At 38.1% G+C, this 26,911-nt stretch overlaps 1 protein-coding gene across 2 annotated transcripts; it reads left to right on the top strand.

Moving 5' to 3' along the window:
• Positions 1–223: 223 nt before the first annotated feature.
• rnf2 (ring finger protein 2) lies at positions 224–25,869 on the top strand. Of its 2 annotated transcripts, none has more exons than XM_005809207.2 (9): positions 224–293; positions 6,107–6,203; positions 14,286–14,446; positions 20,901–20,983; positions 21,617–21,749; positions 21,825–21,924; positions 22,058–22,230; positions 22,334–22,523; positions 23,157–25,869. In XM_005809207.2, exons 2-9 carry the CDS (start codon positions 6,117–6,119, stop codon positions 23,256–23,258), a joined length of 1,029 nt encoding a protein of 342 aa, XP_005809264.1. In that variant the 5' UTR covers positions 224–293; positions 6,107–6,116; the 3' UTR covers positions 23,259–25,869. The 2 variants fall into 2 exon arrangements, with proteins under 2 accessions (XP_005809264.1, XP_023191638.1); XM_023335870.1 differs by lacking the exon at positions 224–293 and adding an exon at positions 371–530.
• Positions 25,870–26,911: the final 1,042 nt, after the last annotated feature.

Below are 26,911 nucleotides of genomic sequence, written 5' to 3'. Positions count from 1 at the left end.
AAACAGAAAAAGATAGGAATAAAGCAATTTAAAATATGGGTTCTGATCCTGAAATCAGGAGATATATATATATATATATATATATATATATATATATATATATATATATATATATATATATATATATATATATATATATATATATATATATATATATATATATATCTTTAGCTGTGCTATCGGTGGATATTCATGGCCTTCATTTCCCAGAGTGCATCGCTTGTATCCTTTCAGCCATATTGCTTTCACCTTAACGCGTTTGGCTACATCAGGCCGTTCTTACAACTGAACATGTAAGTACATGAACAATAATATTTTATACAGTTTGGAGGAATCTTTATTTAGTATCCGAATTCTCAGATGAACCACGCTTCTGGAACGAGTTCTTATCTGTATAAAACTCTAAAATGACGTTTGAAACCCGCAGTGCAGACATGCGGGGTATCATCGAGAGCCTCTTTTCTCTGTTGTTTTCTTTCTGTCACATTACACCCACGACTTCTTCCTTACACCAAGGACCTCAATTCAAGGTACATCTTCTTGCGCTCTTTAGACTGAGTTAAAACAGAACATTTGCGCTTTTCCCCATCTCAGGCTTGTTTTGTTCCCATTCAGTTTTAACGTTCCGAAGAACAGCCACAGCATCATCTGGAGCTGGATGCTAGTTAGCTTTAGCCGAACTCTAAAGCCTCTCCTGAAATTTGTGCGCTTGGACTATCTCTTTTAAAAAAATCAGAATGAATGCGCCATATAAACTGGATTTATGTTGTTTTTTGGATTAAGATATCAACAGGCCGACGTCTGCATATCCTTATATTTCAACCAGCGATTAGAGCTCCTGGGATTTTAATTGTTGACATCGACAGATAAAATGAGAGAGAAAGCATCATTTATATCTCTCCTTTTGTCTAACTTACAAATCTGTCAGATTCGTGAGGTGTTGAAAACTACTACCAAGACTTTGTTCTTCAGTCTGTCACATGTGTGGCAGCATGGTCACACATCTCCACTAGTCTGCACAGATCTTATTCACCCACATTCAGGTTGGTGTACGGCGTCCGATAAACGATATGAAATAGCTACTTTTAGTGGATCTTAGGTCAATTATTTTCAAAGTTCATAAATTCATAACTAGATGGGAATAAAATGATGGGAAGCATTTTGTCCTAGCAGGTTTGGCACCCTGTGCAAACAACAACCCTAACAATCCACTCTCCCACATCTGACAACAGTTTCAACTTTGGAAAACTCGTAAATATTTCAGAAATGTCTCTTAATTTGCACCAATTCAATTACAATAAATAACAGTATCATTATTGTATCATTATCAAACATTTAATTCTATGTATCACAATGGGTATTTAATATGTTGTAGTGCACCCATTTTTTCCTCTGTGCACCACCCAGGTTTGTTTACCAGTCTCGGGACCGACCAAAACCTCTGTGTCATTACTTTGAGAAATAATGAGATTTGATTAAGTGTAAAACAGGCTTTAATGCGGAAAATGATCCAATGTTACAAGTCATACAAATGGACCAGATACAGAGTTACATTCACTGACCAGTGCTGGGCTCCATTCAGCACACCTTAAGGATGACAGCAAGCAAAGCAAAAATTGTAGAGCGAGTTCTGCTTTTATCTTCTCCTCATTTTCTGCCCTCTCTAAAGGCTAGTGTTAATCAGTTTCATTTTGTTAATAAGTTAAATTTTTTAAGTGTGACTGTCTCCAGTATATAATACTGATATAATAGTGATATGGTTATGTAAGCATGCAGCAATGTGCATGTTAGCAGAGAAAAGAGACAGAGGAAAGACAGAATCATTTTATCCATAACAATTATTAAGGATGCACAATATATCAGCATTGGCCAGTGTTCACTCATATTATAGTGATAGTGATGCAGCACAGGATTATGTGGTGTAACTGAAGCAGAGAAGCAATGAAGATATTGCGGTCACATTTACATTGCATCTAAAGTGTAGGAATAAAAGTGCATGTGTATACAGATGTATTCAGAATGAATGACATCTGTAAATGTTAGTTATCTGCCATATCACTATTATTAAATGGGTATCAACCTGTCTAAGCAGAATGCAATAGAGTAATTACAGCAGGCTAAAAATACTTTCCCAAACATTGTGAGGTTATTAAAGCTGCATTGTGACTTTTATGAAAATATCTATATATTTTTTACATATTTGTTAAAACTGTCTCTGTCATAACAGTCATGAGACAGACAATCTGTGAAAAACTTTAGCCTCCTCTTCCTTTTCCCAGTGCTTTAAAGTTGACAGGAAATTTGAAAATATTACGTGATAATTATGTGTTATTGGAAGATTAATGCTTGAATACCGACTATAATGTCTGACAAAATGCAAACATTTTTTTAAAAACTCAAATAAATAAGCAATCCTTAGACTGGTGGGGGCCCAAATAAAGCCTGGTGGCCCGCCAGGCTTAAAATACTTATCAGGGCCCGCCCACGCCTCCTGGGACCATAAGCAAAATTTGGTTTTGGGGCCCTTTATTTCTGCTAATGATGTGGACTGGATGCAATCAACAGTCTGATCATTAGATCATTCACACACCTAGTATAAACTTTTTGCATCTCTGACAGTGATGTTTACATAATATTCTATATGCTTGTATAATATAGGATACATTTATTGGCCAATTTGCGCCAATTTCCTTAATTTTGGGAGATCTGTGATTGGCTGATACTTACATGTAAAGCCAATCTTATCCACTGATCTGTGCGTTGAGCATGCTGTGAGAAGGATACTTCTTTGTGAACAAAACATTATATGCGGCATGTGCGTTTATGTTTCCACAAGCTGACTCTGTCTGCGTTTTATAACGTACGAGTTCCCAGTTAGCCGGTGCGTTATGGACCAGTAGTTCAACCCGTGGAGGATCTTTCACTCTCACCTCATGACTAGCGCAGCATGCTGGTTTGTTTTTATTATATTTTATTTTTTTGCAGCAACACAATTCATATCAAATGCTTTGTATACTTGAAGGCACAGTTGCTGCGCGAAGATCAGAAAAATTCGTTCCATAAAGCTCAGGCAACCAAAGCAGTGCCTGTGACGCTTATTAAAAACTCAATAGACACGAAATAGAAGAGCTACTAAAACCACATAAATTAAATCTTCGGTTTGTACCTCTTCATCGGCGCAGCAGAGATGCGCAGTGCAGCAGTCCTAGCTCATCCTGCAGGGCCGGTCCAATGTTGAATGAGGCATTGAGCAGAATTTGATTTAGGGGCCCCTCTTCCTGTTGAGAATATCTGCAGCACTAACAGCATTTCACCATGAATTTGTGAACAAATAGCTAAAGGGTAAACAAAACAATCTATGAAGGTTCTTCATAGGTTGTTCTGAAAAAGAGACACTCTTAATCAGAGTGTCTCTTTTACAAAGTAAAATTGCCAGCTCCTTAAAATCTTAAATTTAAATGTTAGAACAATTTAAAATCTTTTAATTTATACATGCTGAAACCATGAAATCAAATTTAACAGCATTGATGTATTCTCTTAGTTCATTTATGCCTTGGGCCGGTTCTAAATGTGATCAGCTTTACATCGTGTTTTTAGATCCACTAACTAATGATTTAATTTAGATTTAAGTGCAAATAATTATGTATTTTAATTGTATTTTTTATTTGTTATTGGTAAGATTCTATAGTTGTGAGTTTAAGTATTATTGGCAATGTCTTCCAGTAACATAATTACCCAATAATATTTTACATTTTCTGTCAACTTAACATCTTTTAACACAAAAACACGGTTGACCACCTTGGTGCCCCAACCACTGGGCTTAGCAAGTTTTCCGGGGGAAACCCTGATTAGTCTATAGCAGCATAACTACAGAAATAGTTCAAGATATCCTAAGCTAGTCTAACTATTAACTTTATCAAAAAGGAAAGTTTTAATTCTTGTCTTAAGAGATACAAACTTTTAAAGATTAAGACTTTATTTATTTATCTATCTATTTATCACTGAGGGTACCACTCCAATTTTGTTATGTTCTAGAAACATAATGACGGATAAAAAAATCGTATGTCTTAAGTCTTAAAATCTTATTCAGAGTGTCTCTTTCTCATGGACTAGAACTGGAAACTGGATCCACAGGAGAGGACCCTGAAGGATCTGCCTCCCATTGTACTTTTAGAAATGCTACAAACCTGCAGTATGAGAAGGAAGCGCTCTTCTAGGAATATATGACCAGGCGCGCTGTAAAGGGGGGAAAAGTTAGGACAATTCCAAGGGCCCCTGACCGACAGGGTTCCCTACCCCTATATATATATAGGGGTATATGTTACTGGAAGAATATATAAATATATATATATATATTTATATATTTTTTTTTCTTCAAAGAAATAGAAAACACATTGGGGCCTGTCAATTACAAAATTAATTATATTGTTTTTAAAATTGTTTTTATCAGTAAAAAATAAATGTTACCACTCAAAAACTAAAGCGCACACATGCATATTTACACTGAACATCCCCTGGATCTGCATGGAATGGTTCGTTCCTGCTTGGCGCACTTGACGGTGATGATGTTCAACAGCAGTCAGTAGAAGACAAGAATGACTGTGGCAGTTACTATGCTGCTAAGAAAAATAATAGTCAGGTTTTCAAAAAGAGAAAGAGAAAAAACAAGAGTGTCAATTTGTAACCCAGTCTTTCTTCAAGAGGTGAGTAGACTGAGAATATCAACCATTTTAGGATAGTTAGCTTAGCTACAGACTGTTTGCCCGCCATTTCACTAGCATTTAAAGAACGAAGGGAAAAAAATCTACCAACATATTCATATATTTAAGTTGCACCTGTACCTTTTACCACACTTAACAGATGAGTCAGTCAGCAGCAGCTCTAACCCCGTATCAGAATAATCCCTCCCTCTGTCCCAGTGAAAAAGGTGAGGAACACTGTGTTCAGTGACGAGCTGGTTAGCATCATTCCAGGGAGTCTGTAGATTTTTCCTCTCACTGCTCTTTTTACAATTACACAATAAAACAATATATTTGTGACAGAAATTCAAACAATCTTTATAAGATTATAATAAAAAACAGCCTCTTGTCAGTCCAGATAATCCTGTCTTAGCTTGCATTTAAATTACAGATATCTGTTGCCACGTCCCTTCTGACCTGTCCCCTCATAAGTGAAATTAAAGCTGCAGTATGTAACTTTTATTAACAAAAAACACATATTTGTTAAGACTCTCAATATGTTGAAATATTATCTGAGAATAATTTAATTCCTCTGCCTTCTACCAGTGCTCTCTAGAAACAACCAATCAGAGGCAGGAGGTAGTGCTCTAAATCACAATCCTTAGCTGTCAATTGTAGGTCAGAGAGGAAGCTGGAGGAGATTAATTTTTTCACAGATTATCTGTCTCATAACAAACTGTCATGACAAGAAAGCAAGGCAGTTACATGCCTTTAAAATTGTGTCGCTTTTTATGGGTCAAATAGACTCAAGAAATTGTAACAGCAGGGGGCCCAATTTAATTTTTTGTCATGGGGCCCAAGTTTCCTGACAGCGCCCCTGTATGTGACCCAGTCATTAACTCATGTATGATGTCTCTCAGTGCTGAAGACTGTTTTCAGGTAGAACCTACAGTTCCTCCTCAATGTATTGTTGATTTCTACTCTGATGTTTAGAGACATTCAATTGGGTCATCGGCCTTTCTTTATTTCTATAAACCTCAAAAACCACATAATATTGATGAGGAAGATCTGACATGCTTGTGTTTTGAATTCAGTCTGGGCCATTTTATTTTTCCATTTGTAAGTAAACTAGGATCCATTCTTTGAGAAAGACCAAACCTGGCTTATCTTGTCCACATCAGCTTCAGATGATCATGCCACTGCCATCATGATTGTACAACGTTGCATTACAAGGTTAGCCACTCTGTCATTTATTTGCTCAAAAATTAGGTGGCTGAAAAAGTTAGCTGAGGGAGAACCTGGAGAGCAGTTCTCTCATTGGAAGGTCTAATTTTCCTGGGATGAGGCATGAGTAATGCTCCTGTAAGATAAAACAGAAGCCTCCTCTATTTTAGTCCGTTTAGTGTGCATTTGTTTTTGTGTTTCAGTGTTGCAGCCATGACTCAGACACTGCAGACGAATGGGGTCCAGTCCCTCAGCAAGACTTGGGAACTAAGTCTCTATGAACTACAGAGAACACCACAGGTAAACTCTCACCAAGATCACTTTGCATATATCTGTCAGTTTTTTTTGTTTTTTTTTATTGAAACGTATCATAAATGCAAAAAGGTGATCATCTCCCCAAACAGCACTGCAATCTTATGCCACCCCAGTTAAGGGGTGTGGCATATTCTAGACTTTGCTTATAAAGGACTATCAATTAAGGAGCAACGTGACTATGCCTTCATATGAAGACACGCTAAAAAAAATACAAAATGACACATTTTAGAGCTGTAATGACAATACTGTGACACCACAAAACCGTGATATTTTTGTCTAAGGTTATTATACTGTCATAAATTTATACTGCCCATGCCTAAGTCAAACACATACCTTCCTGCTAATTTGTGCAGGTAGGAGCCGATTGCTAGGAACCCCACACCACCTGTAATTGTACAGGAATGGCGTGGTTCTGGTGGGTCGATCTCTTCAATACTGGGCCCAGTCCAGCACAGATATCCAAGAGTAAAACTTTAGGGAATCTAAATAGTCTTATTAGCCAGTCATTATGAGGCAGAAGAGCTCGATGAACCCTGAACAAGTTCCCTCCTGGTTCTTCCATCAGCACTGATGCTTTACATGCGGATGTCACAGCGGTACAGTGAACCCTCGTTTTTCGCGGGGGTTACGTTCCAAAAAGAACCTGCGATATCCGTGAAGTAGTAACCTTTGTTTTGTTTTTTTACAATTATTATACAATGAAATACCAAAGAACAAAACCTTTTTACAGGGCCAAGCATTTGTTTAACAAATAAAAGAACTGTATAAACGGTTTTTTGTTGATGTTTTTTTACAAATGACTACTGTACTGTAAAATAATATTTAAAAATTTTTTTTACCCCTCCAGGGGGTCTTTTGTGGGCTCTAGTGTCCCTTATATGACAGTAGGCTGACAGGAAAATGGGAAAGAGAGGGAGGAAGACATGCGGCAAATATCGTCGGGTCCGGGAGTCGAACCCGCGACGGCCGCGTTGAGGACTGAAGACCTCCAAATATGGGTCGCGCTAACCACTACGCCACCACGGCACGCCCGTAAAATAATAATTTTAATCATCAATACGAACTGAAGGCTTTAAATTGCGGAGATCAACACCGCGACCCGAGTCATTGGATTAGAACGGGAGAAAATGAAAAATGATTATGAAAAAAAATGCAAAGTACAGTAGGACAAATTGTGACTCGCGTGTATTTCACTGCTCTTCTGACTGAGCCGCTGCATCCTGACTCCGTTCTATAGCGTTTTTTTTCTTCTAAAGATTGCGGTGCAGGTGTGTTTTTTCGAGAGAAGAACATAGTTATCGGTAGTTGTTGTCGCTCTTTTTAGCATCTTTCTCTGCCTTTTGGGCCCGACCGCAAGTGCCTGTGTCGGTGCAGAACGTTTTGTTGACATTATGGGTTTTAGAGAAACTTGAAATTGCAAGAGAATTTGCAAACTTAAATTTGGCACGCTGTTTTACATACGTGTACATATTTAACCGCAACGTTATCGACACACAGGTAGAGAAGAAGCGGAGAGACTGTTTAGCCAATCAGAATGCAGAACACAATGCACGATGCAAATTCGTGAAGAAGCAAGACCGTGAAAGGTGAATCGCGTTATAGCGAGGGTTCACTGTATTTAGATGTTTTGAAGAATCACTTTGAATGCGTCACATCTTGTCATAATTTTGCTTAATCAGTGATAAAAAATAAAATAAAACTATGGTACCTCTCATAGTGGTGATCATCAGGGAGAGGATTGTGATAGTAAGACGTTAAATGAAACATTTAAATGTTGTGCAGACATTGGTTTAGGATTTAGGCTGAGGCTGCCTTACAGACCTTTTTTGTTTATTTGACAGTCCTCATTTATAGCTGTGACTCACCAGTGCAAGCATATACCACACTGTATTTTTAAATGCTTATGATAAAGTTTATCTATGGTTAACGTTTAATATGTAGTTAAAGATCTGAAGGAATCATGATGCAGTGAGGCTTCAATTCCCGACCTCACAATCTGTGTCGCCATTTTTGTCCTATTTCCGAAACAAGCTTGTATGTTCTGCATATATTAGGTTGGCTTAAGGGACCACACATTTTCACGTCAAGTTTGTGTTTTATAAATCAGAACCTTTACATGGAAAGTGTCGTATGCAGTTTTCAGGCCCCTGGTAATTGGTGGGTCTAATGTCTGCACAACCAGGTTTGAATAAAAACACCCTGATGGTGGTGATCCTCTGAAGACTTGAGAAACTATCTGCCATTTTAAAAGGAGAGAATTATATGTTGCATATCTGCAATATTTGACATGACTTTTATTGCTTGTATAAGGATTTTGGTTTATGCACCATTTAATGTTTCATTTTGTTATTGTTAATCCAGGCAGTTATGGACATTGGTGCCCATCTCCAGCAGTTAATGCAGTGTTTCTCAACCTCTTTTGGGCCAGTGCCCCCCTATTCATTATCCAGGTCCCTCACCACTCCTATCAAAGAAGATGTAGGCTACTTTGCACTAGGGGTTGAACGACTACATATTTTTTAAGGTCGACTACATCATGATAATAGTCGAGTCGATGTCGACTAGTCGCGGTGACGTCATAGTGACGTAAGCGCAAAAACCCTTCACAACTACTTGGAGGCTTTATTAGCTATTTTCACGGCAAATATTGCCCCCCCCCCACACACACACACATACACACACACTCTCCCCTTCTCCTGCTTTTACTAAGTCTATTATGGAGATTCTTCGTGAGCAGCGGGGAAAAGTTTGTTGCACAAAGTCGGGTCTGACTTTTTTTTTCTAAACACCGGCTGATGCTGATGATCTCTGGATAGTTACTATAGGAGTCAAATTATCACACTGACTACATGGTGCTTTTGGAACATCACAAGCCGAACTTGTTATGAACGGATCCCGTTTGGTTACAGCTGAATTCAACGAAACCACCTGCTTCTCCTCCGCCCGATGCGCGGCAGGAAGCTCTGCTGACTCAGCAGATTGAACGATTTAAAATATTTTCTAGTCAACGTCAACATGATAAAAGTCGAGTCGATGTCGAGTTGACTAGTCGTTGTGACGTCATGGCAACGCAAGACGCAAAGCTTTGGAGTAACGTACAGGCTTTATTACCCGTTTTCACGGAAAAATACGGCATTTACACAGAACAGCAACAAGTGAAACAACAAAACATCGGGATAGTTTATGATAAATAATAAGTTGCTGGGAAACCAACATTCAAAAGGAAACGCACATCTTTTAGATGGCATGTAAAAACAATAAAAAGAGGTGGCACGGGGGCCGGGGGGGGGGGGGGGGGGGGGGGGGGGGGGGGGGGGTAAATAAAGTTCACTCGCTGTCAATATTCTCTTCGCTAAGAGTTCGCTAAGAGCACATTGTCATACAAGGACCCAGTAATTTCTACCTGTTTGACAAGATGCGGGTTTTGTCCTCGATCTGTTTTGAAGACGCCATTTTTTAGCCAGTGTTCTGTCAGATCAGCTGTCAGAGTGTCATACACTTCTGACAGCTGATCTGATGACACTTCTAAGCACGAAGTGTCATTCTTAGCACGAACTCACGGCTATATATATGTCAGACAAGTATACACTGTCATTACCAACTACAGGCTTTTATTTAATCAGCAGCTGTCATTACCACAGATCTTTATTTAATCAGCAACATAACATCATAATGTATTAGTTAGATCGTCGTGACAAAGACACTCGCGAGCCGGCTAAGTGACATCCTTAGCGGGAAGGGGGCGAGTTTTAGACGCCTCGTGTTTTGTAGTGGACTGCAGCTGCAACTCCATCTCCTTTTAAAAACACTGTAAAACCACAAATATGCATCCATCTACATATCATTTAAACTAATGTATTAACTTATTTTTCTTCTGTCTTGTGACGTATACTGTGCTGTCAGATCAGCACAGGCTGTCACCACCGGCAATCACATGACTGCGACTAGTCGACATGAAATGTAAAAACTCGCGAGACGTCCTAGAGTCGACTAGTCGACTAGTCGACTAATTGGTTCAACCCCTACTTTGCACTGAATATTATTTTATTATTAATATTACTATCACTATTTTCTTTATACACACATACAATCTGTAAATTTTATCTGCCATTATTAGGCCTGTCGCGATAAACGATAAATCGATTAATCGTACGATAAATTAAAACTATCGACGTCATTTCAATTATCGGCATTATCGTCTCTTCCGACCTTTTTCTCTTTCTGTTGATGACACCGAATGAAAAAAGGCTCAACTCCGGTGCTCTCCACTGACCCTCCTTCCTCATTTCCTTAGTGTAAAGCCCAGCGCAGACAACACGATCTTAGAGCTGTCAGCCGATTGTCGGCCCATTTTCAAAACCTGACAGACCACACATTAGCCGACAGAAATCCTAGATATAAGGGTTTGATCGGGTTTGTTCCTGCCGTGTGGTGTCCAACAATGGGCACAAAATAATGGCTACAAGTCCAGTGAACTAATTTTAAAACCAGGTATTAATCAATGCATTACTACAATCTACCTGCAATGCATGTGGCTAGTGTCAGCGTAAAGTCCTGACTGAATGAAAATCATTAGAACCTATTTACGTCACGTTAACGAAGAACAGCTGAAAAGTTACCGGGTTTATCAACTGCGGTAGCAATTTCGCTCCAACTCCTCCTCTTGTCATTTCTATATTCTTTGCATGTTGAATAAACATTAATGTTGTTTCCACGTCAGCTGGACTTCAGGTTGCGCCGTGTCACCTGTTTGGGATTCCCCGACATAATTTCCCCTCAGAAAACACAGAGGAGAATCCGCGCTTTCTGATTGGCTACCTGTCACATTCAACAGGCTGAGTTAAAGCTCCCAGTGGGGAAAAACCCCTGATTTAGATCAGAGCGGCAACGAGGATCTACCATAACACACCACACAATCTTAGAAAGACCAAAGGTCTAAGATTGTTGTATGGGGAAAAATAGGAGCAAAAGTCATGTAGTGTGAATTATTGCATCAGGTAGTCGATGTGCCCATCTTCTCTATTTAAATCTAATTATTACTGAAGGGCAACATAATATACAGACTTCATAATCTGCACTCTTTTGGTTGAATGCAGTATTTATTTCCACTTTGGCTTTATGTTGTTTAGTTTTTATCAAGTACATTTTTTGTTAATGGAGACTGAGAATCCATTTTGTTTTTGGTTGTTTTGTTTATTTAGTTTATCAGCTCCAGTGTTAAATATTCTTTTGAAAATAAAGTGTATCTATCTTTGGCAGGAAATCACATGCATTATTACGTCATTTCTATTAAATCAGTGTAAAAAGGTCTTCAGACAATATTATCGTTTATCGCAATAATTTTTTGAGACAATTAATCGCTCAGCAAAATTTGCTATCGTGACAGGCCTAGCCATTATTTATCTTGTATTATATTATATACATATATAATCCATTCCCTAACATTCTTGTTTATTCTGTATAATCTGTGCATATAGATCCCATATTTATATTTATACACAATATCTATATCTCTTTGCTATAACCCCTTGTAGTCCATACATACATAGTCTTGTACATCTGTAAATAAATATTTATATCTCGTAGAGCACTTCTGGATAGATCCAAACTACATCTCGTTGCTGGTACTTGTGACAGTGCAATGACAATAAGGTTGAATTCTATTCTATTCTATTGTTGATGTTTAGATTTTTATGGTTGTTTCTATATTTATCATCAAAAATAATTATCCAGGGAAGAAAAAAGCCATGTGAATAGAAATTATTTTTATAGGCATCTACGAAAAATGCAATGAACATTCAACTTAAAATTGGTAGGCCTGTCAGTAGCCAAAGTGGAAAAAATATTCTTGTTCTGAGCCATTTTCTTATGTTAGTTGTTAAATATTGCACAAAATGACCAGATAAAAGATGTACAACAATCCCAGTTTTAACTTTGAACTATTTGCAAAAGACAGTGCTCTGTAAAATTAAAACACGGATAGAACTGCAACTATATCAATCAGAACTCTTCTTCTCTTTAATGTTTCTGTGAGTTTCTGGTGGAGCAGCTCTGTGCTGCCTTCAGGAGAATGGGACATCAGAGTATAATCTATAAAATTTCACCCACATGGCATTTACTGAGCAAACCAGTGCTTTCAGTGGAAAAACAAAAGTTCCAGATCCTTTTAATGCCACACAAATATGAGACAGAAACACTGATTATATCTTTACCTGTCTATTGATTTATAGATTAATACTTTTACTGGACAGAAATTACAAAGAACAATGCTTGTTCTTAGTCAAGCATGAGTTAAAAGTATCATGGAGTCATCAGCCTCATGGCATTAACACTGACATGAAAAATAATACTGAAGAAAAAAAAATCTAATCTAATTAAAAACATAAATAAATGATATGGTCTTTACTGTTATCGTCTGTAAAATATATTTCTTCTTATTACTAGATGTGCTCTCAACAAACCCATGGCACTTCAACAATATTATCTTACCTTTTATCTTAAAACAGAGTCTGTTCTTGCCATGTAGTCCCCTGTATTAATTATTGCTTGAAAGGTCTTGCCATACCAGTTTATTCCTCTGTATTTACTTTAGTTTCTTAGTTTATTCTTGCATTTTGTTCTTCATTAATTTCCATTTAGTTTTAGAAACACGGCAGGATTAGTATTATCCTCTCTTGGTTTATTATGTCTTCTTTAGTTTCTTTCTTGTTGCTAGGTTTATTTTATCGATATTGACGTTCACCACCAGTAATCTTCACTCGTCACCTGCTGCGCCGCTTAATCATCATGTGTTTCACATGTGTCAATATGATTGACTTTTCACTGTTCGGCGCCGAATTCTCTGATCCTGATTCACATCTAGTTTGTTGCTCCATTCTATGTCACGATACTCCTGTTTCAGAGGTTTGCTCAACGTGCGTGTCGTGGTTTTTTTTTTACCCCCTTCTGGTGCGGAGTGGTCGGGAAGCATATTGATGGAGAAAAGCAGACTTACGTAAACCTTTTAAAACAACTGAAAAAATCCCGGTATTCTGATGATTAAAATTCAAAATTGCTGTGTTACTACCGTTTCATACCGGATCATTTACAACACCGATGTTAACGCTATAAAGTAAACGCTCTCTATTGTGGTATCACCCATAGAGGGATTTCTTTATTTAAATTGGTTCATTTTTCTGAGGGATACACAGTGAGAGTATTGTGATTTTAGTAATTACATGTTTATATACATGTAATTACATGTCCATTGTCCTTCCATTGAAGCGGACAGCATCCAGACAGCCAATAAAACACTTTTTGCTTTGACATGTTCACAGCACTGCCAAAACATATGTACAAAAATCCTCAATAAAACATAAAATATTTGACAGACATCAGACAAGTGAATCACAGCAACGTCATCAGCCGGTGTTAACGCTGAACTGATGCGGTGAAGCTACCATTAGCAGGAGCGGGAGCTGCGCCAAGAAGCTAATAAAAACACTGAAGAGAAGACGAAGAGCTGCCATCGATACACTTGCAGCATGTTTTAATGTTACACAATACAGTTTTAGCAAGTAGCTCAAAGTCTAAACTGGTATTGTTGTTCATTTAACGTGTAAAGTTTACTTTCGACCAAACGGCCCAGAAAGTAATCTCAGCATCCCCCTGTTAGTGGGTGAAAGGCACCCACTAACTTTCACCCACTAACAGTAGTTAGTGGGTGAAAGGCAGGGTACACCTGGTCAGGTTGCCAGGCCATCATAGATACAAAATAAACAACTATGCAATCACACACACATACTCCTATGTCCTAAACCTACCACAAGCAAAAATACTTCTTTTTGTAGCCTTTTGGCAACATAAGGAGCAGGCGGTCCACACAATGTAGTATATGTTAGAAAAATGGTTCTGACAATGTATCAAATACAAAGCACACACAAATCTATAGGTCACTTTAAAGGGACCAGTTAAAGTAACAATCCTGTTTTTGAAAAGTGGAAGGAGGATGTTGTATCCTGAGAGAATGCATTCACTCAGAAAACATTAGTGTGCTCTAACCTACCTCTGAATTTTTGTCTGTCTCAGGAGGCAATAACAGACGGACTGGAGATAGCTGTGTCACCCAGGTCCTTACACAGTGAACTTATGTGTCCTATCTGTCTGGACATGTTGAAAAACACGATGACAACCAAAGAATGTCTGCACCGCTTCTGCGCTGATTGTATCATCACAGCTTTGAGATCTGGGTAAGTTTTTTTTTTGTTTTGTTTTTTTTAGGGCGGCTACGTTCATGTCCTGGTTTAAACTACTGTATCTACATTTCTACTTTTGAAATATAGATACAGCAGTTCTTATCTGAGCCTCCTGCTTGTTCTTTAATACTGAAGTAGGCCCATCTTCTTTATCTTCTAATGGCTTGTCTTGTGTTTATTGTGCTTTTTAAGATGTCTTTGATGTTCACAAACACCACCTCCATGTTATTTATAGAGAGAAATGTCTGTTCCCTGGCTACCATTCCCAATAAGTCAGACCTACTTTCAGTCTTTTTCTGTCACTGTCATACTAACTTTTAATATTTACCATACTAACTGAGGGTCAGGGACTAGAACACTGAGGCATTGTGCTATTCAGAGTGCAAGTCAGGTCTGTATTGACTAGACTCACCTGCCCACCAAGGGTGGCTGATGCACATCATTCTCCTTGACGTCTCCAACATCATTGGCGGCCATCATTTCAGCTCAGTGTGAATTGACTTTCATCAGAGAACATCACTCAGAACTGGGGGTACACCGATATATCGGCCAGCCGATTTATCGGTGCCAATTTCCTTAATTTTGAGAAATTGGTGATCAGCCGATTTAAAAAAAAAAAAAAAAAGTATACTCTTTATTTAACATTTTTCATTACAATGAAACATAAAACACACACAGAACTTGGGGCACTGATACATATATAAATTTAAAAACAAAAAAATTACAAGATGTTACATCTATTTATGCTTCCTTGTTCTTGTATGACAGCCATTTGACCAGCGTTTGTTGTAAGAGTGTCCTTTTATATGTAAAAGATATGTCAGTTTTTCCATTGAGTGAATCTCCTCCACGACTTCCCGCCAATGGTCTAGCTGGGGAGGGAGTTTCTTTAGCCAAGAGCGTGTAATAGCTTTTTTGCTTGCAATTGATAGAACTTTAAAAAGATACTCATCTTCTTTTTGAAATACTTCTCCAGATATCAGCCCCAGCAGAAAAATTTTGGGGTCTTTGGGGATGACATACCCCAAAATTATCCCGGTAGTCTGACAGATTCCATCCCAGTAAGGTGCCAACTTTGGGCAGGACCAAAATACATGAGAGTGATTGACGTTCTGATGGCCACATTGTCTCCAACATTGCTGTTCTTCTCCTCTATGTCTACTAGTAATTTGAGGTGTAATAAAGTATCTAATTAAGCACTTCCATCCAAATTCCTTCCATCTTTTAGAACTGGTAGATGTCTGTTGTTGTAGATGTCTGTTGATTGAAAGCCAATCACCCTCTGTAACTTTTACTCCCAATTCACTTTCCCATTTAGACTTAATATTCAAGGTGTTATTTCCATTATCTTTCTGCAACCCTTTATATAGTTTAGAAACAGTTTTACATGGGGGTGAGTATAAGCATTTGTAAAAAATGTTAAAATAGTATTACCTTCTGGAGGAACACTTTTTTTTATTTTAGTATTGTAAAAATGTCTTACCTGAAAATATTTAAATAAATCTCTGTTCTCAAGATTATAACCCCTTTTCATTTGCTCAAATGTTTTAAAGGTGTTCCCTTCAACAAACTGGCACAAAGCCACAAGTCCTCTATCTTTCCAGCCTAAAAAAGAGAAATCTCATTCTCCTGGCCGAAAGTTTGAGTTACAGAAGGGCCACATCAGGAGTCCATTGACATCTGCCAATTTGTACCTCTTTCCAGATTAACAACGTGTCTTCAACTATACCATTCCCATTTTTGTCTGTAACTATTTTATCTCTCAGTCGTGTTTGGTGTTGGACCCCACCTTGCCTAAGTTCAATCTGTCTCCATCCAGTCTTCATTTCTGAGGAGCACCAGCAGACCATAATTCTCATCTGAGATGCGTAATACACTGCCTGGCCAAAAAGAAAAGTCGCCACCTGGATTTAACTAAGCAAATAGGTACAAGCCTCCTATTGGATAAGTACTGCATAGGCGATTATCTTTCAGCTGGCAACAAGTTATTTAACCCCAGCTGATGCAATGAGTAGCTCCTCATTTCTTAAACAACCATGGCAAAAGACACATCCTGTGGTCGTGGAAAAGACGTTAGTCTGTTTAAGAAGGGTCAAATCATTGGCATGCATCAAGCAGAGAAAACATCTAAGGAGATTGCAGAAACTACTAGAATTGGGTTAAGAACTGTCCAACGCATCATTAAAAACTGGAAGGATGGTGGGAAACCATCGTCTTCCAGGAAGAAATGTGGTTGGAAAAAAATCCTGAATGATCGTGATCGGCGATTACTTAAACGTTTCGTCAAATCAAATCGAAGAAAAACAACAGCAGAACTCAGGAGTATGTTTAATTGTGAACTCAAAAGCATTTCCACACGCACAATGCGAAGGGAACTCAAGGGGTTGGGATTGAACAGCTGTGTAGCCGTAAGAAAACGTCTAATCAGTAAGGCTAACCAGAAAAAAAGGCTTCAGTTTCCTAGGGAGCATAAAGATTGGACTCTGGAGGAATGGAAGAGGGTCATGTGGTCTGATGAGTCCAGATTTACCCTGTTCCAGAGTGATGGGTGCATCAGGGTAAGAAGAGAGGCAGGTGAAGTGATGCACCCATCATGCCTAGTGCCTACTGTACAAGCCTGTGGGGGCAGTGCTATGATCTGGGGTTGCTGCAGTTGGTCAGGTCTAGGTTCAGCAACATTGTGTGCCCAAAGAATGAGGTCAGCTGACTACCTGAATATACTGAATGACCAGGTTATTCCATCAATGGATTTTGTCTTCCCAAATGGAACGGGCATATTCCAAGATGACAATGCCAGGATTCATCGGGCTCACATTGTGAAAGAGTGGTTCAGGGAGCATGAGACATCTTTTTCACACATGGATTGGTCACCACAGAGTCCAGACCTTAACCCCATTGAGAATCTTTGGGATGTGCTGGAGAAGGCTTTGCGCAGTGGTCAGACTCTCCCATCATCAATACAAGATCTTGGTGAAAGATTAATGCAACACTGGATGGAAATAAATCTTGTGACACTGCAGAAGCTTATTGAAACAATGCCACAGCGAATGCGGGCTGTAATCAAAGCTAAAGGCGGTCCAACAAAATATTAGAGAGTGTGACCATTTTTTGGTGGCGACTTTTTTTTTGGTCAGGCAGTGTAGTATTCCCTCAAATTTGGAAGGGCCAGATCCCCTTGGTCCCTATTAATTTGGAGTGTTTAAAATTTTATCCTTGGTCTTATCCCAGCCCAAATAAATCTTGAGATCAACCTGTCCCAGACATGAAACTGTGCGCTAGATATTCTAATAGGCAATGACTTGAAAAGATATAAAAAACGAGGAGGCAGATTCATCCTCACTATTTCCATCCTAGCCGTGAAATCCAGCAGTAACCTTGCCCAAGCTGTCAAGTCTTTTTTTTATGGTTTCAGTAAGATTACCAAAGTTCAAACTAAATAACTCATCCAAATCTCGGGAAATAAGTACTCCTAGGTATTTTAGCTTTTTGGCATCCCACTTAAGTCCATAGGTTTTTCTTATAGATTTACTAGGGGAATAGTTAATTGTCAGAACTTGTGTTTTTGTGATGTTTAGACTATAGCCTGACAGTTGACCGAACTCAGTTAGCGCTGACATAACTTTGAGGAGAGTTGTATTTGGGTTTTGGAGGTATGTGATTATATCATCTGCAAGAAGGCCAATTTTGTGTTCTATATTTGCAAAGCTGACACCTTTTATCCCATCATCCTCTCTAATGGCCTGTGCCAAGGGTTCAATGAATATTGCAAAAAGCGATGGACTTGGACAACATCCATGGCGGGTTCCTCTGTGTAATTGGAAGCTATTTGTAAGGTGCCCATTGATTTTTACCCTGGCCCGTGGTTCATCATAAAGTGACCTCAAACAACTAATAAACTGATTATTAAAGCCCAGACGCTCTAGTACACTATATAAAAAAGTCCAGTTGACCCGATCAAAGGCTTTTTCTGCATCTAGGCTAACTAATGCTACGCTGAGGCCCTGCTTTTTGGCTTGATCTAATATATGTAATGTTCGTCTTATGCTGTCCTGAGTTTGTCGGCCTTTGATGAATCCCGTCTGGTCTTCGTGTATTAGATCTAACAAGTAATACTCCAATCTCCGAGAAATTATTGATGTAAAGATTTTATAATCGACATTCAGAATTGAGATTGGGCGATATGATTCACAGTATTCAACATTTGTTCCTTCTTTAGTTAGTGAGGACAGATATTATAGCCTCTCTCCAAGATGGTGGGATCTCAGCTCTGCTCAATGTCCAGTTCAAAGACTCAAGCAGGACAGGGGAAAGCTCCTTCCTGAACATCTTGTACCATTCATTTGGAAACCCATCACTACCTGGGCACTTATTACTTTTCAAATGTTCAATAACTGTATCTAATTCTTTATGGGTAATGGGAGCAGATAAAGCTTCGTTTTGGATTAATCCAAGCGAAGGTAGGTCCAAAGCTGCCAAATAATTGTCAATAGCAGTTATTTTAACTGGTTCTGGGGTAGAGTATAATGTTTTAAAAATAATTTTCAAAGGTCTTATGTATTTTATCCATGTCATAGGTTAAGTTACCAGTTGAGGATTCTCTAATTTTGGTAATCGAATGCTTCAATTGGTGTTTACGAAGTTGCCTAGCTAAGATTCGTGTAGCTTTTTGGCCTGATTCATAAAATGTTTGTTTGGAGAATCGTAATTTTTCCTCAAGTTCCTCGAGTATCATATCATTTATATTGTTTTTAGTTTCTGTTATTAGTTCTGAAAATTCTCCATTGTTAGTCATTTGCTGTTTTAATTCTAATTCCCTCAATGTTTTTTCCAATTCATTGTATTTTAATCTTTTTATTTTTTTAATATAAGCAGTTCTAGAAATTAGTCTCCCTCTCATTACTGCTTTGACCGTGTCCCAGACTAAGGTGGGATTTACCTGCCCATTATTATTGTCTTTTACACATTCCGTTATTTCTTTTCTAATCTCCTTTGTTGTGGTTTCATTATTAAGGATACCTATATATTAAGCGCCATAATGTTGTTTTAGGCCTATTAGACAAACTGATGGATGAATAGATAATGTTGTGGTCTGAAATATCAGATGTTCCAATTAAGCATTCCTTCACTTTAGATCTATCAATGGTGTTCATCAGAAACAGATCGATCCTGGAGTGGACTTTGTGTGCAGGAGAGTAATGAGTAAATTCTCTTTCTTTATTATGGAGATCCCTCCAGACATCAAACAAGCCCATCTCCCGGATCAGGATATTTAAATCTTTTGACCTACCAGTTTTTTGTTTCTTATAGCTTGTTGTATCTAGAGCATAATTAAGGATTGTGTTCCAATCTCCAGCGCAAACAAGAACTCCTTCACTAAATGAGATAATGGTGTCAAAGAACGTTTTTAAGAAAGTCCTGTCGCTCTCTGGCGGTACATACAGTACAGACCAAAAGTTTGGACGCACCTTCTCATTGAATTCAATGAGAAGGTCTGTATTGAGTACAGACAAAAGTTTTTTTTCAAGTGAGTTTTTGTTAATGGAGACTGAGAATTCATTTAATTTTTGTTTTTGGTTGTTTTGTTTATTTTGTTTATCAGCTCAAGTGTTAAGTGTTCTTTTGAAAATAAAGTGTATCTATCTTTGGCAAGAAATCGCATGCATTATTACGTCATTTCCATTAAATCAGTGTAAAAAGGTCTTCTAACAATATTATCGTTTATCGCAATAATTTTTGAGACAATTAATCGTTGAGCAAAATTTGCTATCGTGACAGGCCTAGATGTCATAATGAACGTGAAGTTGAGTATTACTCCATTTTCGTTCTGCTCTACGGCAGAGCTGTCTTGCAGATCTAACTGTTTGTGGATTTCTCCATGGAGATTTCTTCCTACCAGACACAATCTTCATTTTAATTGAGGCAACAATTAAACACAGCAGGTCTGTTTGTGCTGATATGAAAGTGCATATAGGTTTCAAAGGTCTGATATGCACCTGGGTGCTTCTCACCTCCTTTAAATATGTCAGGAGTTGAGCTTTTTGGGGTTTTTTTAACAAAACAGCTGAAACACAGAATTTCTTCAAATCTAGACTGCTTAGAGTTGCTTTTGATCCATAATAAATGAAACAATTACCATTTTGATGTGTAATGATGGCACTTAGCAAAATGTAATGCTTACTCATTTTCTCAATTGTTGACTTAAATGACTTTGTATTCTTGTGTTTTTATGATGTAAGGCACTTTGACCTGTCTTGTTGCTGAAATATGCTTTGCAAATAAACTTGATTAATTGATTTTTCACAATGATCAATCAATCATTTATGTGGGGTGTGATCACATAAATTACACAATTACATAACCATTATCAATAATTGCTATGATTGATAATTGCCACTCCATCTGGGACCAACCAACTTCTGATGTGAAGCATGGCCTTATCTCCTTGCAGGAATAAAGAGTGCCCTACCTGCCGTAAGAAGCTTGTTTCTAAGAGGTCACTCCGTCCTGACCCCAATTTTGATGCTCTGATTAGTAAGTAACCACACAGAAAAACAACTTTGTATCTTTAATTTTATTTGAATAACACATCTTAATTGAGTAGAACTAAAGGTGTTTATAAAATGATTTAACCATTTATTTTTTGACATTCCTGTTAGATTTTTTTTCTTTCTAAACAGCTTGTCCTTTTATATGTATTTTGTATTTAATGCATTGATTTATTATGCCTGCAATATACATCTATTATTCATTTAAAACAGAGAACTTTGTTTTTCTCAAATCCTGCAAGTTGAATGCACAAGGCAAGTTATGTAAACTTGAATTGTACCAGTAAATCTCAGTAAATCAACCCTTCAAAGGCTCATGTACTTTAAAAAGTTGGAAATAAACTCACAAAAGAGCCCAAGTTGTTTCTGGATACCCAAGGTGCAGCAGCTTGATTAATGACCATTAATACTTCTATTTAAAATCCTGACTTTATGAGAAAAAATAACTTTCTAATACCCTTATATACCTGCCACATTGTCAAACACTTGTTAGAATTATAGTGTATATTTACATAAGGAACACTGGAGAAATGTGTTAGTTCAGCTGATTAGCTGCACAAAACTCCACAGGTGCTACACCCAAGTGTAGCACATTAAACAGGTTCTTGTTTAATTTTAGGTAAGATTTATCCCAGCCGAGATGAGTATGAAGCCCACCAGGAGAGAGTTTTGGCTCGCATTAGCAAACACAACAATCAGCAGGCTTTGTCCCACAGCATAGAAGAGGGGCTGAAGATACAGGCAATGACCAGGTAAACACAATCCCTGAGACAAACAGAGCACAGAGATGCTACATGGTGGGTACTAGGTGTTTGTCTCCTTGTCAGGCTACAGCGTGGCAAGAGGCACACAGTGGAAAACGGTAGCGGAGCTGAGGACAACGGAGACTCCTCTCACTGTAGCAATGCGTCTGTCCACAGTAATCAGGTATGTCCTGGCGTACAACAATAAATGCGTATGAATTAAATGTATGGCATGTGTTGTGGCATAATGGTTGCAGTATGTTCTCCAGTCACATGCTGTGTTTTGTGTATTGGTATAACTCGTATTGGTTCCCCAGGAGGCAGGACCGAGCATTAAGCGCACCAAGACTAGTGATGACAGCGGTTTGGACATGGACAATGCTGCTGAGAATGGGGGAGGAGACTCTGTGATTGATGGAGGAGCCAGTGAAATAGAGCTGGTGTTTAGGCCACACCCCACCCTGATGGAGAAGGATGATGGTCATAACAGGTGTGTTCAGCACAAAACAGAAGCTTGAAGCTTCTGAAGTTGGTGAAGCTTCTGAACACATTTACATCTGATTGGTAATTGTGATCTGACTGTGTCTTTACAGTGTGGAGTTTGTTCCTCGCTACATTAAGACCTCGGGTAACGCCACTGTGGATCACCTGTCTAAATACCTGGCAGTCCGGCTGGCTCTGGAGGAACTGAGAAGAAATGCTGAGGCCAGTCCTGTTAACGTTGAAGCAGCATCAGAGAAACAGTACACTATCTACATACCTACTGCTGGAAACCAGTTTACTGTGAGTACTCTTATGCTCAGGATCATCTCTAACAAAACAGTTTGAAACCTCTTTAAGATCAAATTCTAAATATTGCTATATTCTTTCGTTGTCCTGATCCTAACACAGAATAGGTTTAGGTTGGGCATACATGGCACACAACAACATAAAGACCACAACAGAGAAATGCATGTTCCCTTTAAAAGAACATGCATTTCTCTGTTGTGATCTTTAGTGACCACAGCACAGACATTTTTCATCAACTACAAAAATGGTCAACCTCAACCTCCCATTCTATGTTAGGATCTTTCAACTGATCATGCATCAGGTCAGTCCTGGTCTTATTCCTTTGTATCCAGTGAACATGAAGCCTGTGATCTTACCAAATCCTCCCCTGTAATAAAAGTAACAAGATAGTAAACTTTTCATGAAAAGTGATCTGCCTAAAGGAAAACCATTCAAATTTTGCTCAGTGTGTTTGGATTGGTTGTTTTGAGTCTAGAAAAATTTTTGTTTGTTCTCTGCAACAAGGACCAGTTATGGTTGCTCTTTCTTCAGAAACTGTTGCTGCATGAATGGACATGTGGTATTGTTCGGGGTCTCGGGTGGTAGAGCTGGTGCATCATATGTCTAACTGTTCAACTCTGTTCATAGGTTCTGAATGGTTCCTTCTCCCTGGAGCTGGTCAGTGAAAAGTACTGGAAGGTCAACAAACCCATGGAGCTCTACTTTGCCCCCACTAAAGAACACAAGTAAACATACATAAGAATACATAACTCCATCCATTTTTGCATAAACATACACACTTGTTGGAGGTGAACAGATGGACATGGAAACAGCTGTACACAAACACAAGCAGAAGAATGTGTGTCTGACAGAGACCAGGGGGTTTGGGGAAAATTTCAAATGGACTCTCCTATGAATAGAAAAAAACATTGTTGTTTTATATTTTGTGAATCTTTGTCTCCTGTTAGACAGCAGCAGATCAGTACAGCATATCACACCTCAAACAGCAAGTGTAGAGCTTTCCCAAAAATGGGCTTCATGCATTGGTTGAATTGGGAGATTTAAATGTTAAAGGGAAAAAATTACTGCAAATCTTTCCCCCTTATATTGTGAACTTTGTTTTCAGTGACACACATGGCAGTGTTGGTAATTTTTTCATGTCTATAAACATATTTGTCCAGAAGGTAGAGCATATCTCATTATGAAACTGCAGTTAAGATCCATGCCTGGAAAAGGAAGAAAAAACTGGTGAAGAGACAAATTCTGCTCAATTATCCAAATACTCTGTTTCCAAATTGTATATGTGCATGCAAGATGCATGTTAGCTGTATTTAATGTCTATACTTTGAAAAGAAGTACAGACATTACTTCTGCAGTGTCTGTATTTTTTTTTCTTTGGAAAAAGAATTCTGAATATATGCTACTTGAAGTCCCCTCTTAAAGACCTGCTTGACAAAAGATTCTTAGGGAGAATCTGTCTCAGGAGATTATTCCATAACCATATTATGATTAAAATGTTCAGAGTAAAATTTAGAATCTGAAATGGGATTAGTTAGAACCCATGAAAACAAGTTGTTCCTCAATTTTAATAATTGGGATGTGAAATTTAGGATTTGATTTTTGCTTGAGTTTGACTTTTCTAGAGGGAAATTTAAAAGACACTAAAAAAAATTCAAACAAGGTCTGCTGAAGCAATGATTTGGAGCTCCATTGATTTTGGTTTGCCTCTTTTGTTACATGTTACTGTAAAGTTTGAGAAATTCCAAATGTGTGAGGTCTGACTTGATATTTATCATCTGGAAAGGCTGACTTGTTTGAGTGTCCTCCTTTCTGTTTTGCTGATCTGTTGCCATAGAAACAAACTGTCTTTTAAATTTTGTGGCGGCTCATCCTTTTTATAAATGTTTTGTAACAGAGAGGAAGCTGTGTGTATTATTCAAGGGGTGGGATGGTTTGGGGAGTATTTTTGTTAGACCACTACAGTATTCATTGTCCACAGAAATTTCCACAACTTTTGTTGTTTGTTCAGCAGTTACACAGAAGGTTCTCACAGAGCAACATTCTGTGTGAAATAAAGGATTTCCTTTTTCGAGGAAGTTCTTGAAAAAGAGAATTTAGAAGAATTCTAGTTTGTCAGAAAGCAAGGGACACAGGGACTTCTCCACTTATCTAAGAACGATCTAAAGTTATTTTCTTTATTTGCTCAAAGAAGGAAATCTGGTTATGACTTCAATAAATAAGATCCAGCAGGGGGTCCAAGTCTGCTGGTCCATATAGGAATCTGAACCACAATCAATTGCAACAGGATGCGCCACAATGCTTTCAAAATGTCTGGCAAGTTGAGAGTTGATCATTTCAATGATTGTACCATAATTCATGGAATTAATAGGTTACAATAATGCACGGTACAAAAGTCCATAAAATGGAAGTGAAGGAACTTAAATGAAAGAACAAATTAGTGAAATGGCAAATTGTGAAATGGCAGTTCCTTCCAGAACCATGAGCAGGGAAGCACTGCAGTTTTGGGGAAACACTTTTTCAGCACATTGGAAGGTAATTTTGAAGAATCTCAGCGCTGATGCTAAAATTATCTGAGCACAATGAAGGCACATACATTTCAAGTTATACACTTAAAACAATGCAGTTTCATAAATAAAGCAACAAGATGTTGCTAGATTGTATTTTTATTACTAATACTAATTTTGACTTGTCAATCTAGGAAAACTTTTTTAGGCAACATTTACGAGCATAGAACTTTTTATTTTTGAGTTAGTTGGGCTTGGATAAATGAAGCCCTCTTTGCTATACCTTTCACATTAAAGGACACCTGAATTTTGTACGTAACCCAACAGTTCCCTTCACTGTAGAATTTTAAAATCAACATAGCCTGTTTCTTGCAAAAAATGTATCTGGGTGGCTTTTCCTTTTCACAAATATCAGGAGATATTTACGAACATCTCCCGATATTTATGAGTGCTGGTCTGTTAAGACACAAAGTGTGATGCGACAGTGAGTTTCTGATATCAGAACAGATATCAGAAATATATTTGCGGAACAGAAAATATGTAATATTCTGTTTTTGAGCTTTCAGACTGAAGACTAAAAAGGAAGATTTTTTTTTCTCTGCTGGAAAAACTACTTGAAAGTGGATCCTTACTGTGGAGATTTTATTTTCATCCATTATTGTGCCAACTGTGAACCCGTGAGGGTTACCGCCCTCATGAAAACTGTCTGTTGTGCTTTATGAAAGAGAAAATGTGCTTCATTCTTGTTAGATTTGTACCAGTGTGTCTGTGTGTGCATCTGTACTGGTTCTTTTCTGGTTGAACAATAAAATCTCATCTGTATGTTTAACATAAAACTTAATGCTTACTGTCTAAGAGAAGGCAGAGACTGGTAGATAGATACAAATCTGAGATATTCCACATGTTGACTCATTTTCTGATTAAGGCTTAAAGCCATCTTAACTATATTCCAAGTTAAGATGGCTTTGTCATCTTAACTTTTCCCTAACTAGTTAGAGAAATGTTTGATTCAATACCAGTTTAAAGTTTGAACAGCCTCACAACATTTCTGCTCATTTCATTCATTAAAGGTTGTTCCAAGTTGCTGCTGTGTATCTTTTAGAGTGTGGCATCATTTCTGCCATCCATTCTTCTGAATGAATGGCAGAAGAATGGAAGTGGGTCCTTCCATTCCTCTGCCATGGAGAACTGTCTTCCATGGTTCTCTATGGAAGCATCTATAGCGACTGGGAAATCTTAATATATTTAGATTGTTGTTAATAACAATCTAGTTTTAAATACTCTCTAATTTAAAACTAGTAATGATCTGACTAAGTGGATTAAAAATTATTTGAAATAAGCAATTATTCAAATTTGAAATATTTCTGATTAGTCTGAGGAGGATTACAATGGGATATCGCTTGAAAATTATCAGGTTTTGAATAAATTAAACTACAGAAAAAAATAATGTGCTAATGGAAAACAGCAGTAGTCTGATACATTGACATCAAGGGGGAAGGTGTGTTTTGTGTAGAATTAGATGGTTGAAGACATTAAAGCAGCTTCCACAACAGTGGGATGAGTTATGTAATGGAGTAACGTTCACTTTCTGGTGAGATGATTGGTGAGGACTTCCTTTAGTCTCACGCCATGTGTGGTTATTTGGGGTTAGTGGATACAATGTAACGCTTAGATCATATGCAGGGAGGAGTCACGTAATAATCTTGAGTGGGCGTGGCTTACATGGACCTTACCAAGCTCCGCCCACAACCGACCCACGTGACCGCAAGTCTCACAAACAAAGCCTCGCGGTGCGTTGTTTCTATGTAAACATGACTTGATTAGTGCATCATTTCCACCGGATTTTCACAATACATCAGCTACTACAATGGACAGAGG

The sequence above is a fragment of the Xiphophorus maculatus genome, chromosome 6 (genome assembly GCF_002775205.1).
Source record: "Xiphophorus maculatus strain JP 163 A chromosome 6, X_maculatus-5.0-male, whole genome shotgun sequence".
Taxonomy (NCBI): Eukaryota; Metazoa; Chordata; class Actinopteri; order Cyprinodontiformes; family Poeciliidae; genus Xiphophorus; species Xiphophorus maculatus.
This window is presented reverse-complemented; position numbering and strand designations above follow the sequence as displayed.

Coding starts and splice junctions, on each gene's coding strand:
- rnf2 (XM_005809207.2), top strand. CDS start 6,117: ATGACTCAGACACTGCAGACGAATGGGGTCCAGTCCCTCAGCAAGACT. Junction 20,984..21,616: donor CAATTTTGATGCTCTGATTA/GTAAGTAACCAC, acceptor GTTTAATTTTAG/GTAAGATTTATCCCAGCCGA. Junction 22,524..23,156: donor CTGCTGGAAACCAGTTTACT/GTGAGTACTCTT, acceptor CTCTGTTCATAG/GTTCTGAATGGTTCCTTCTC.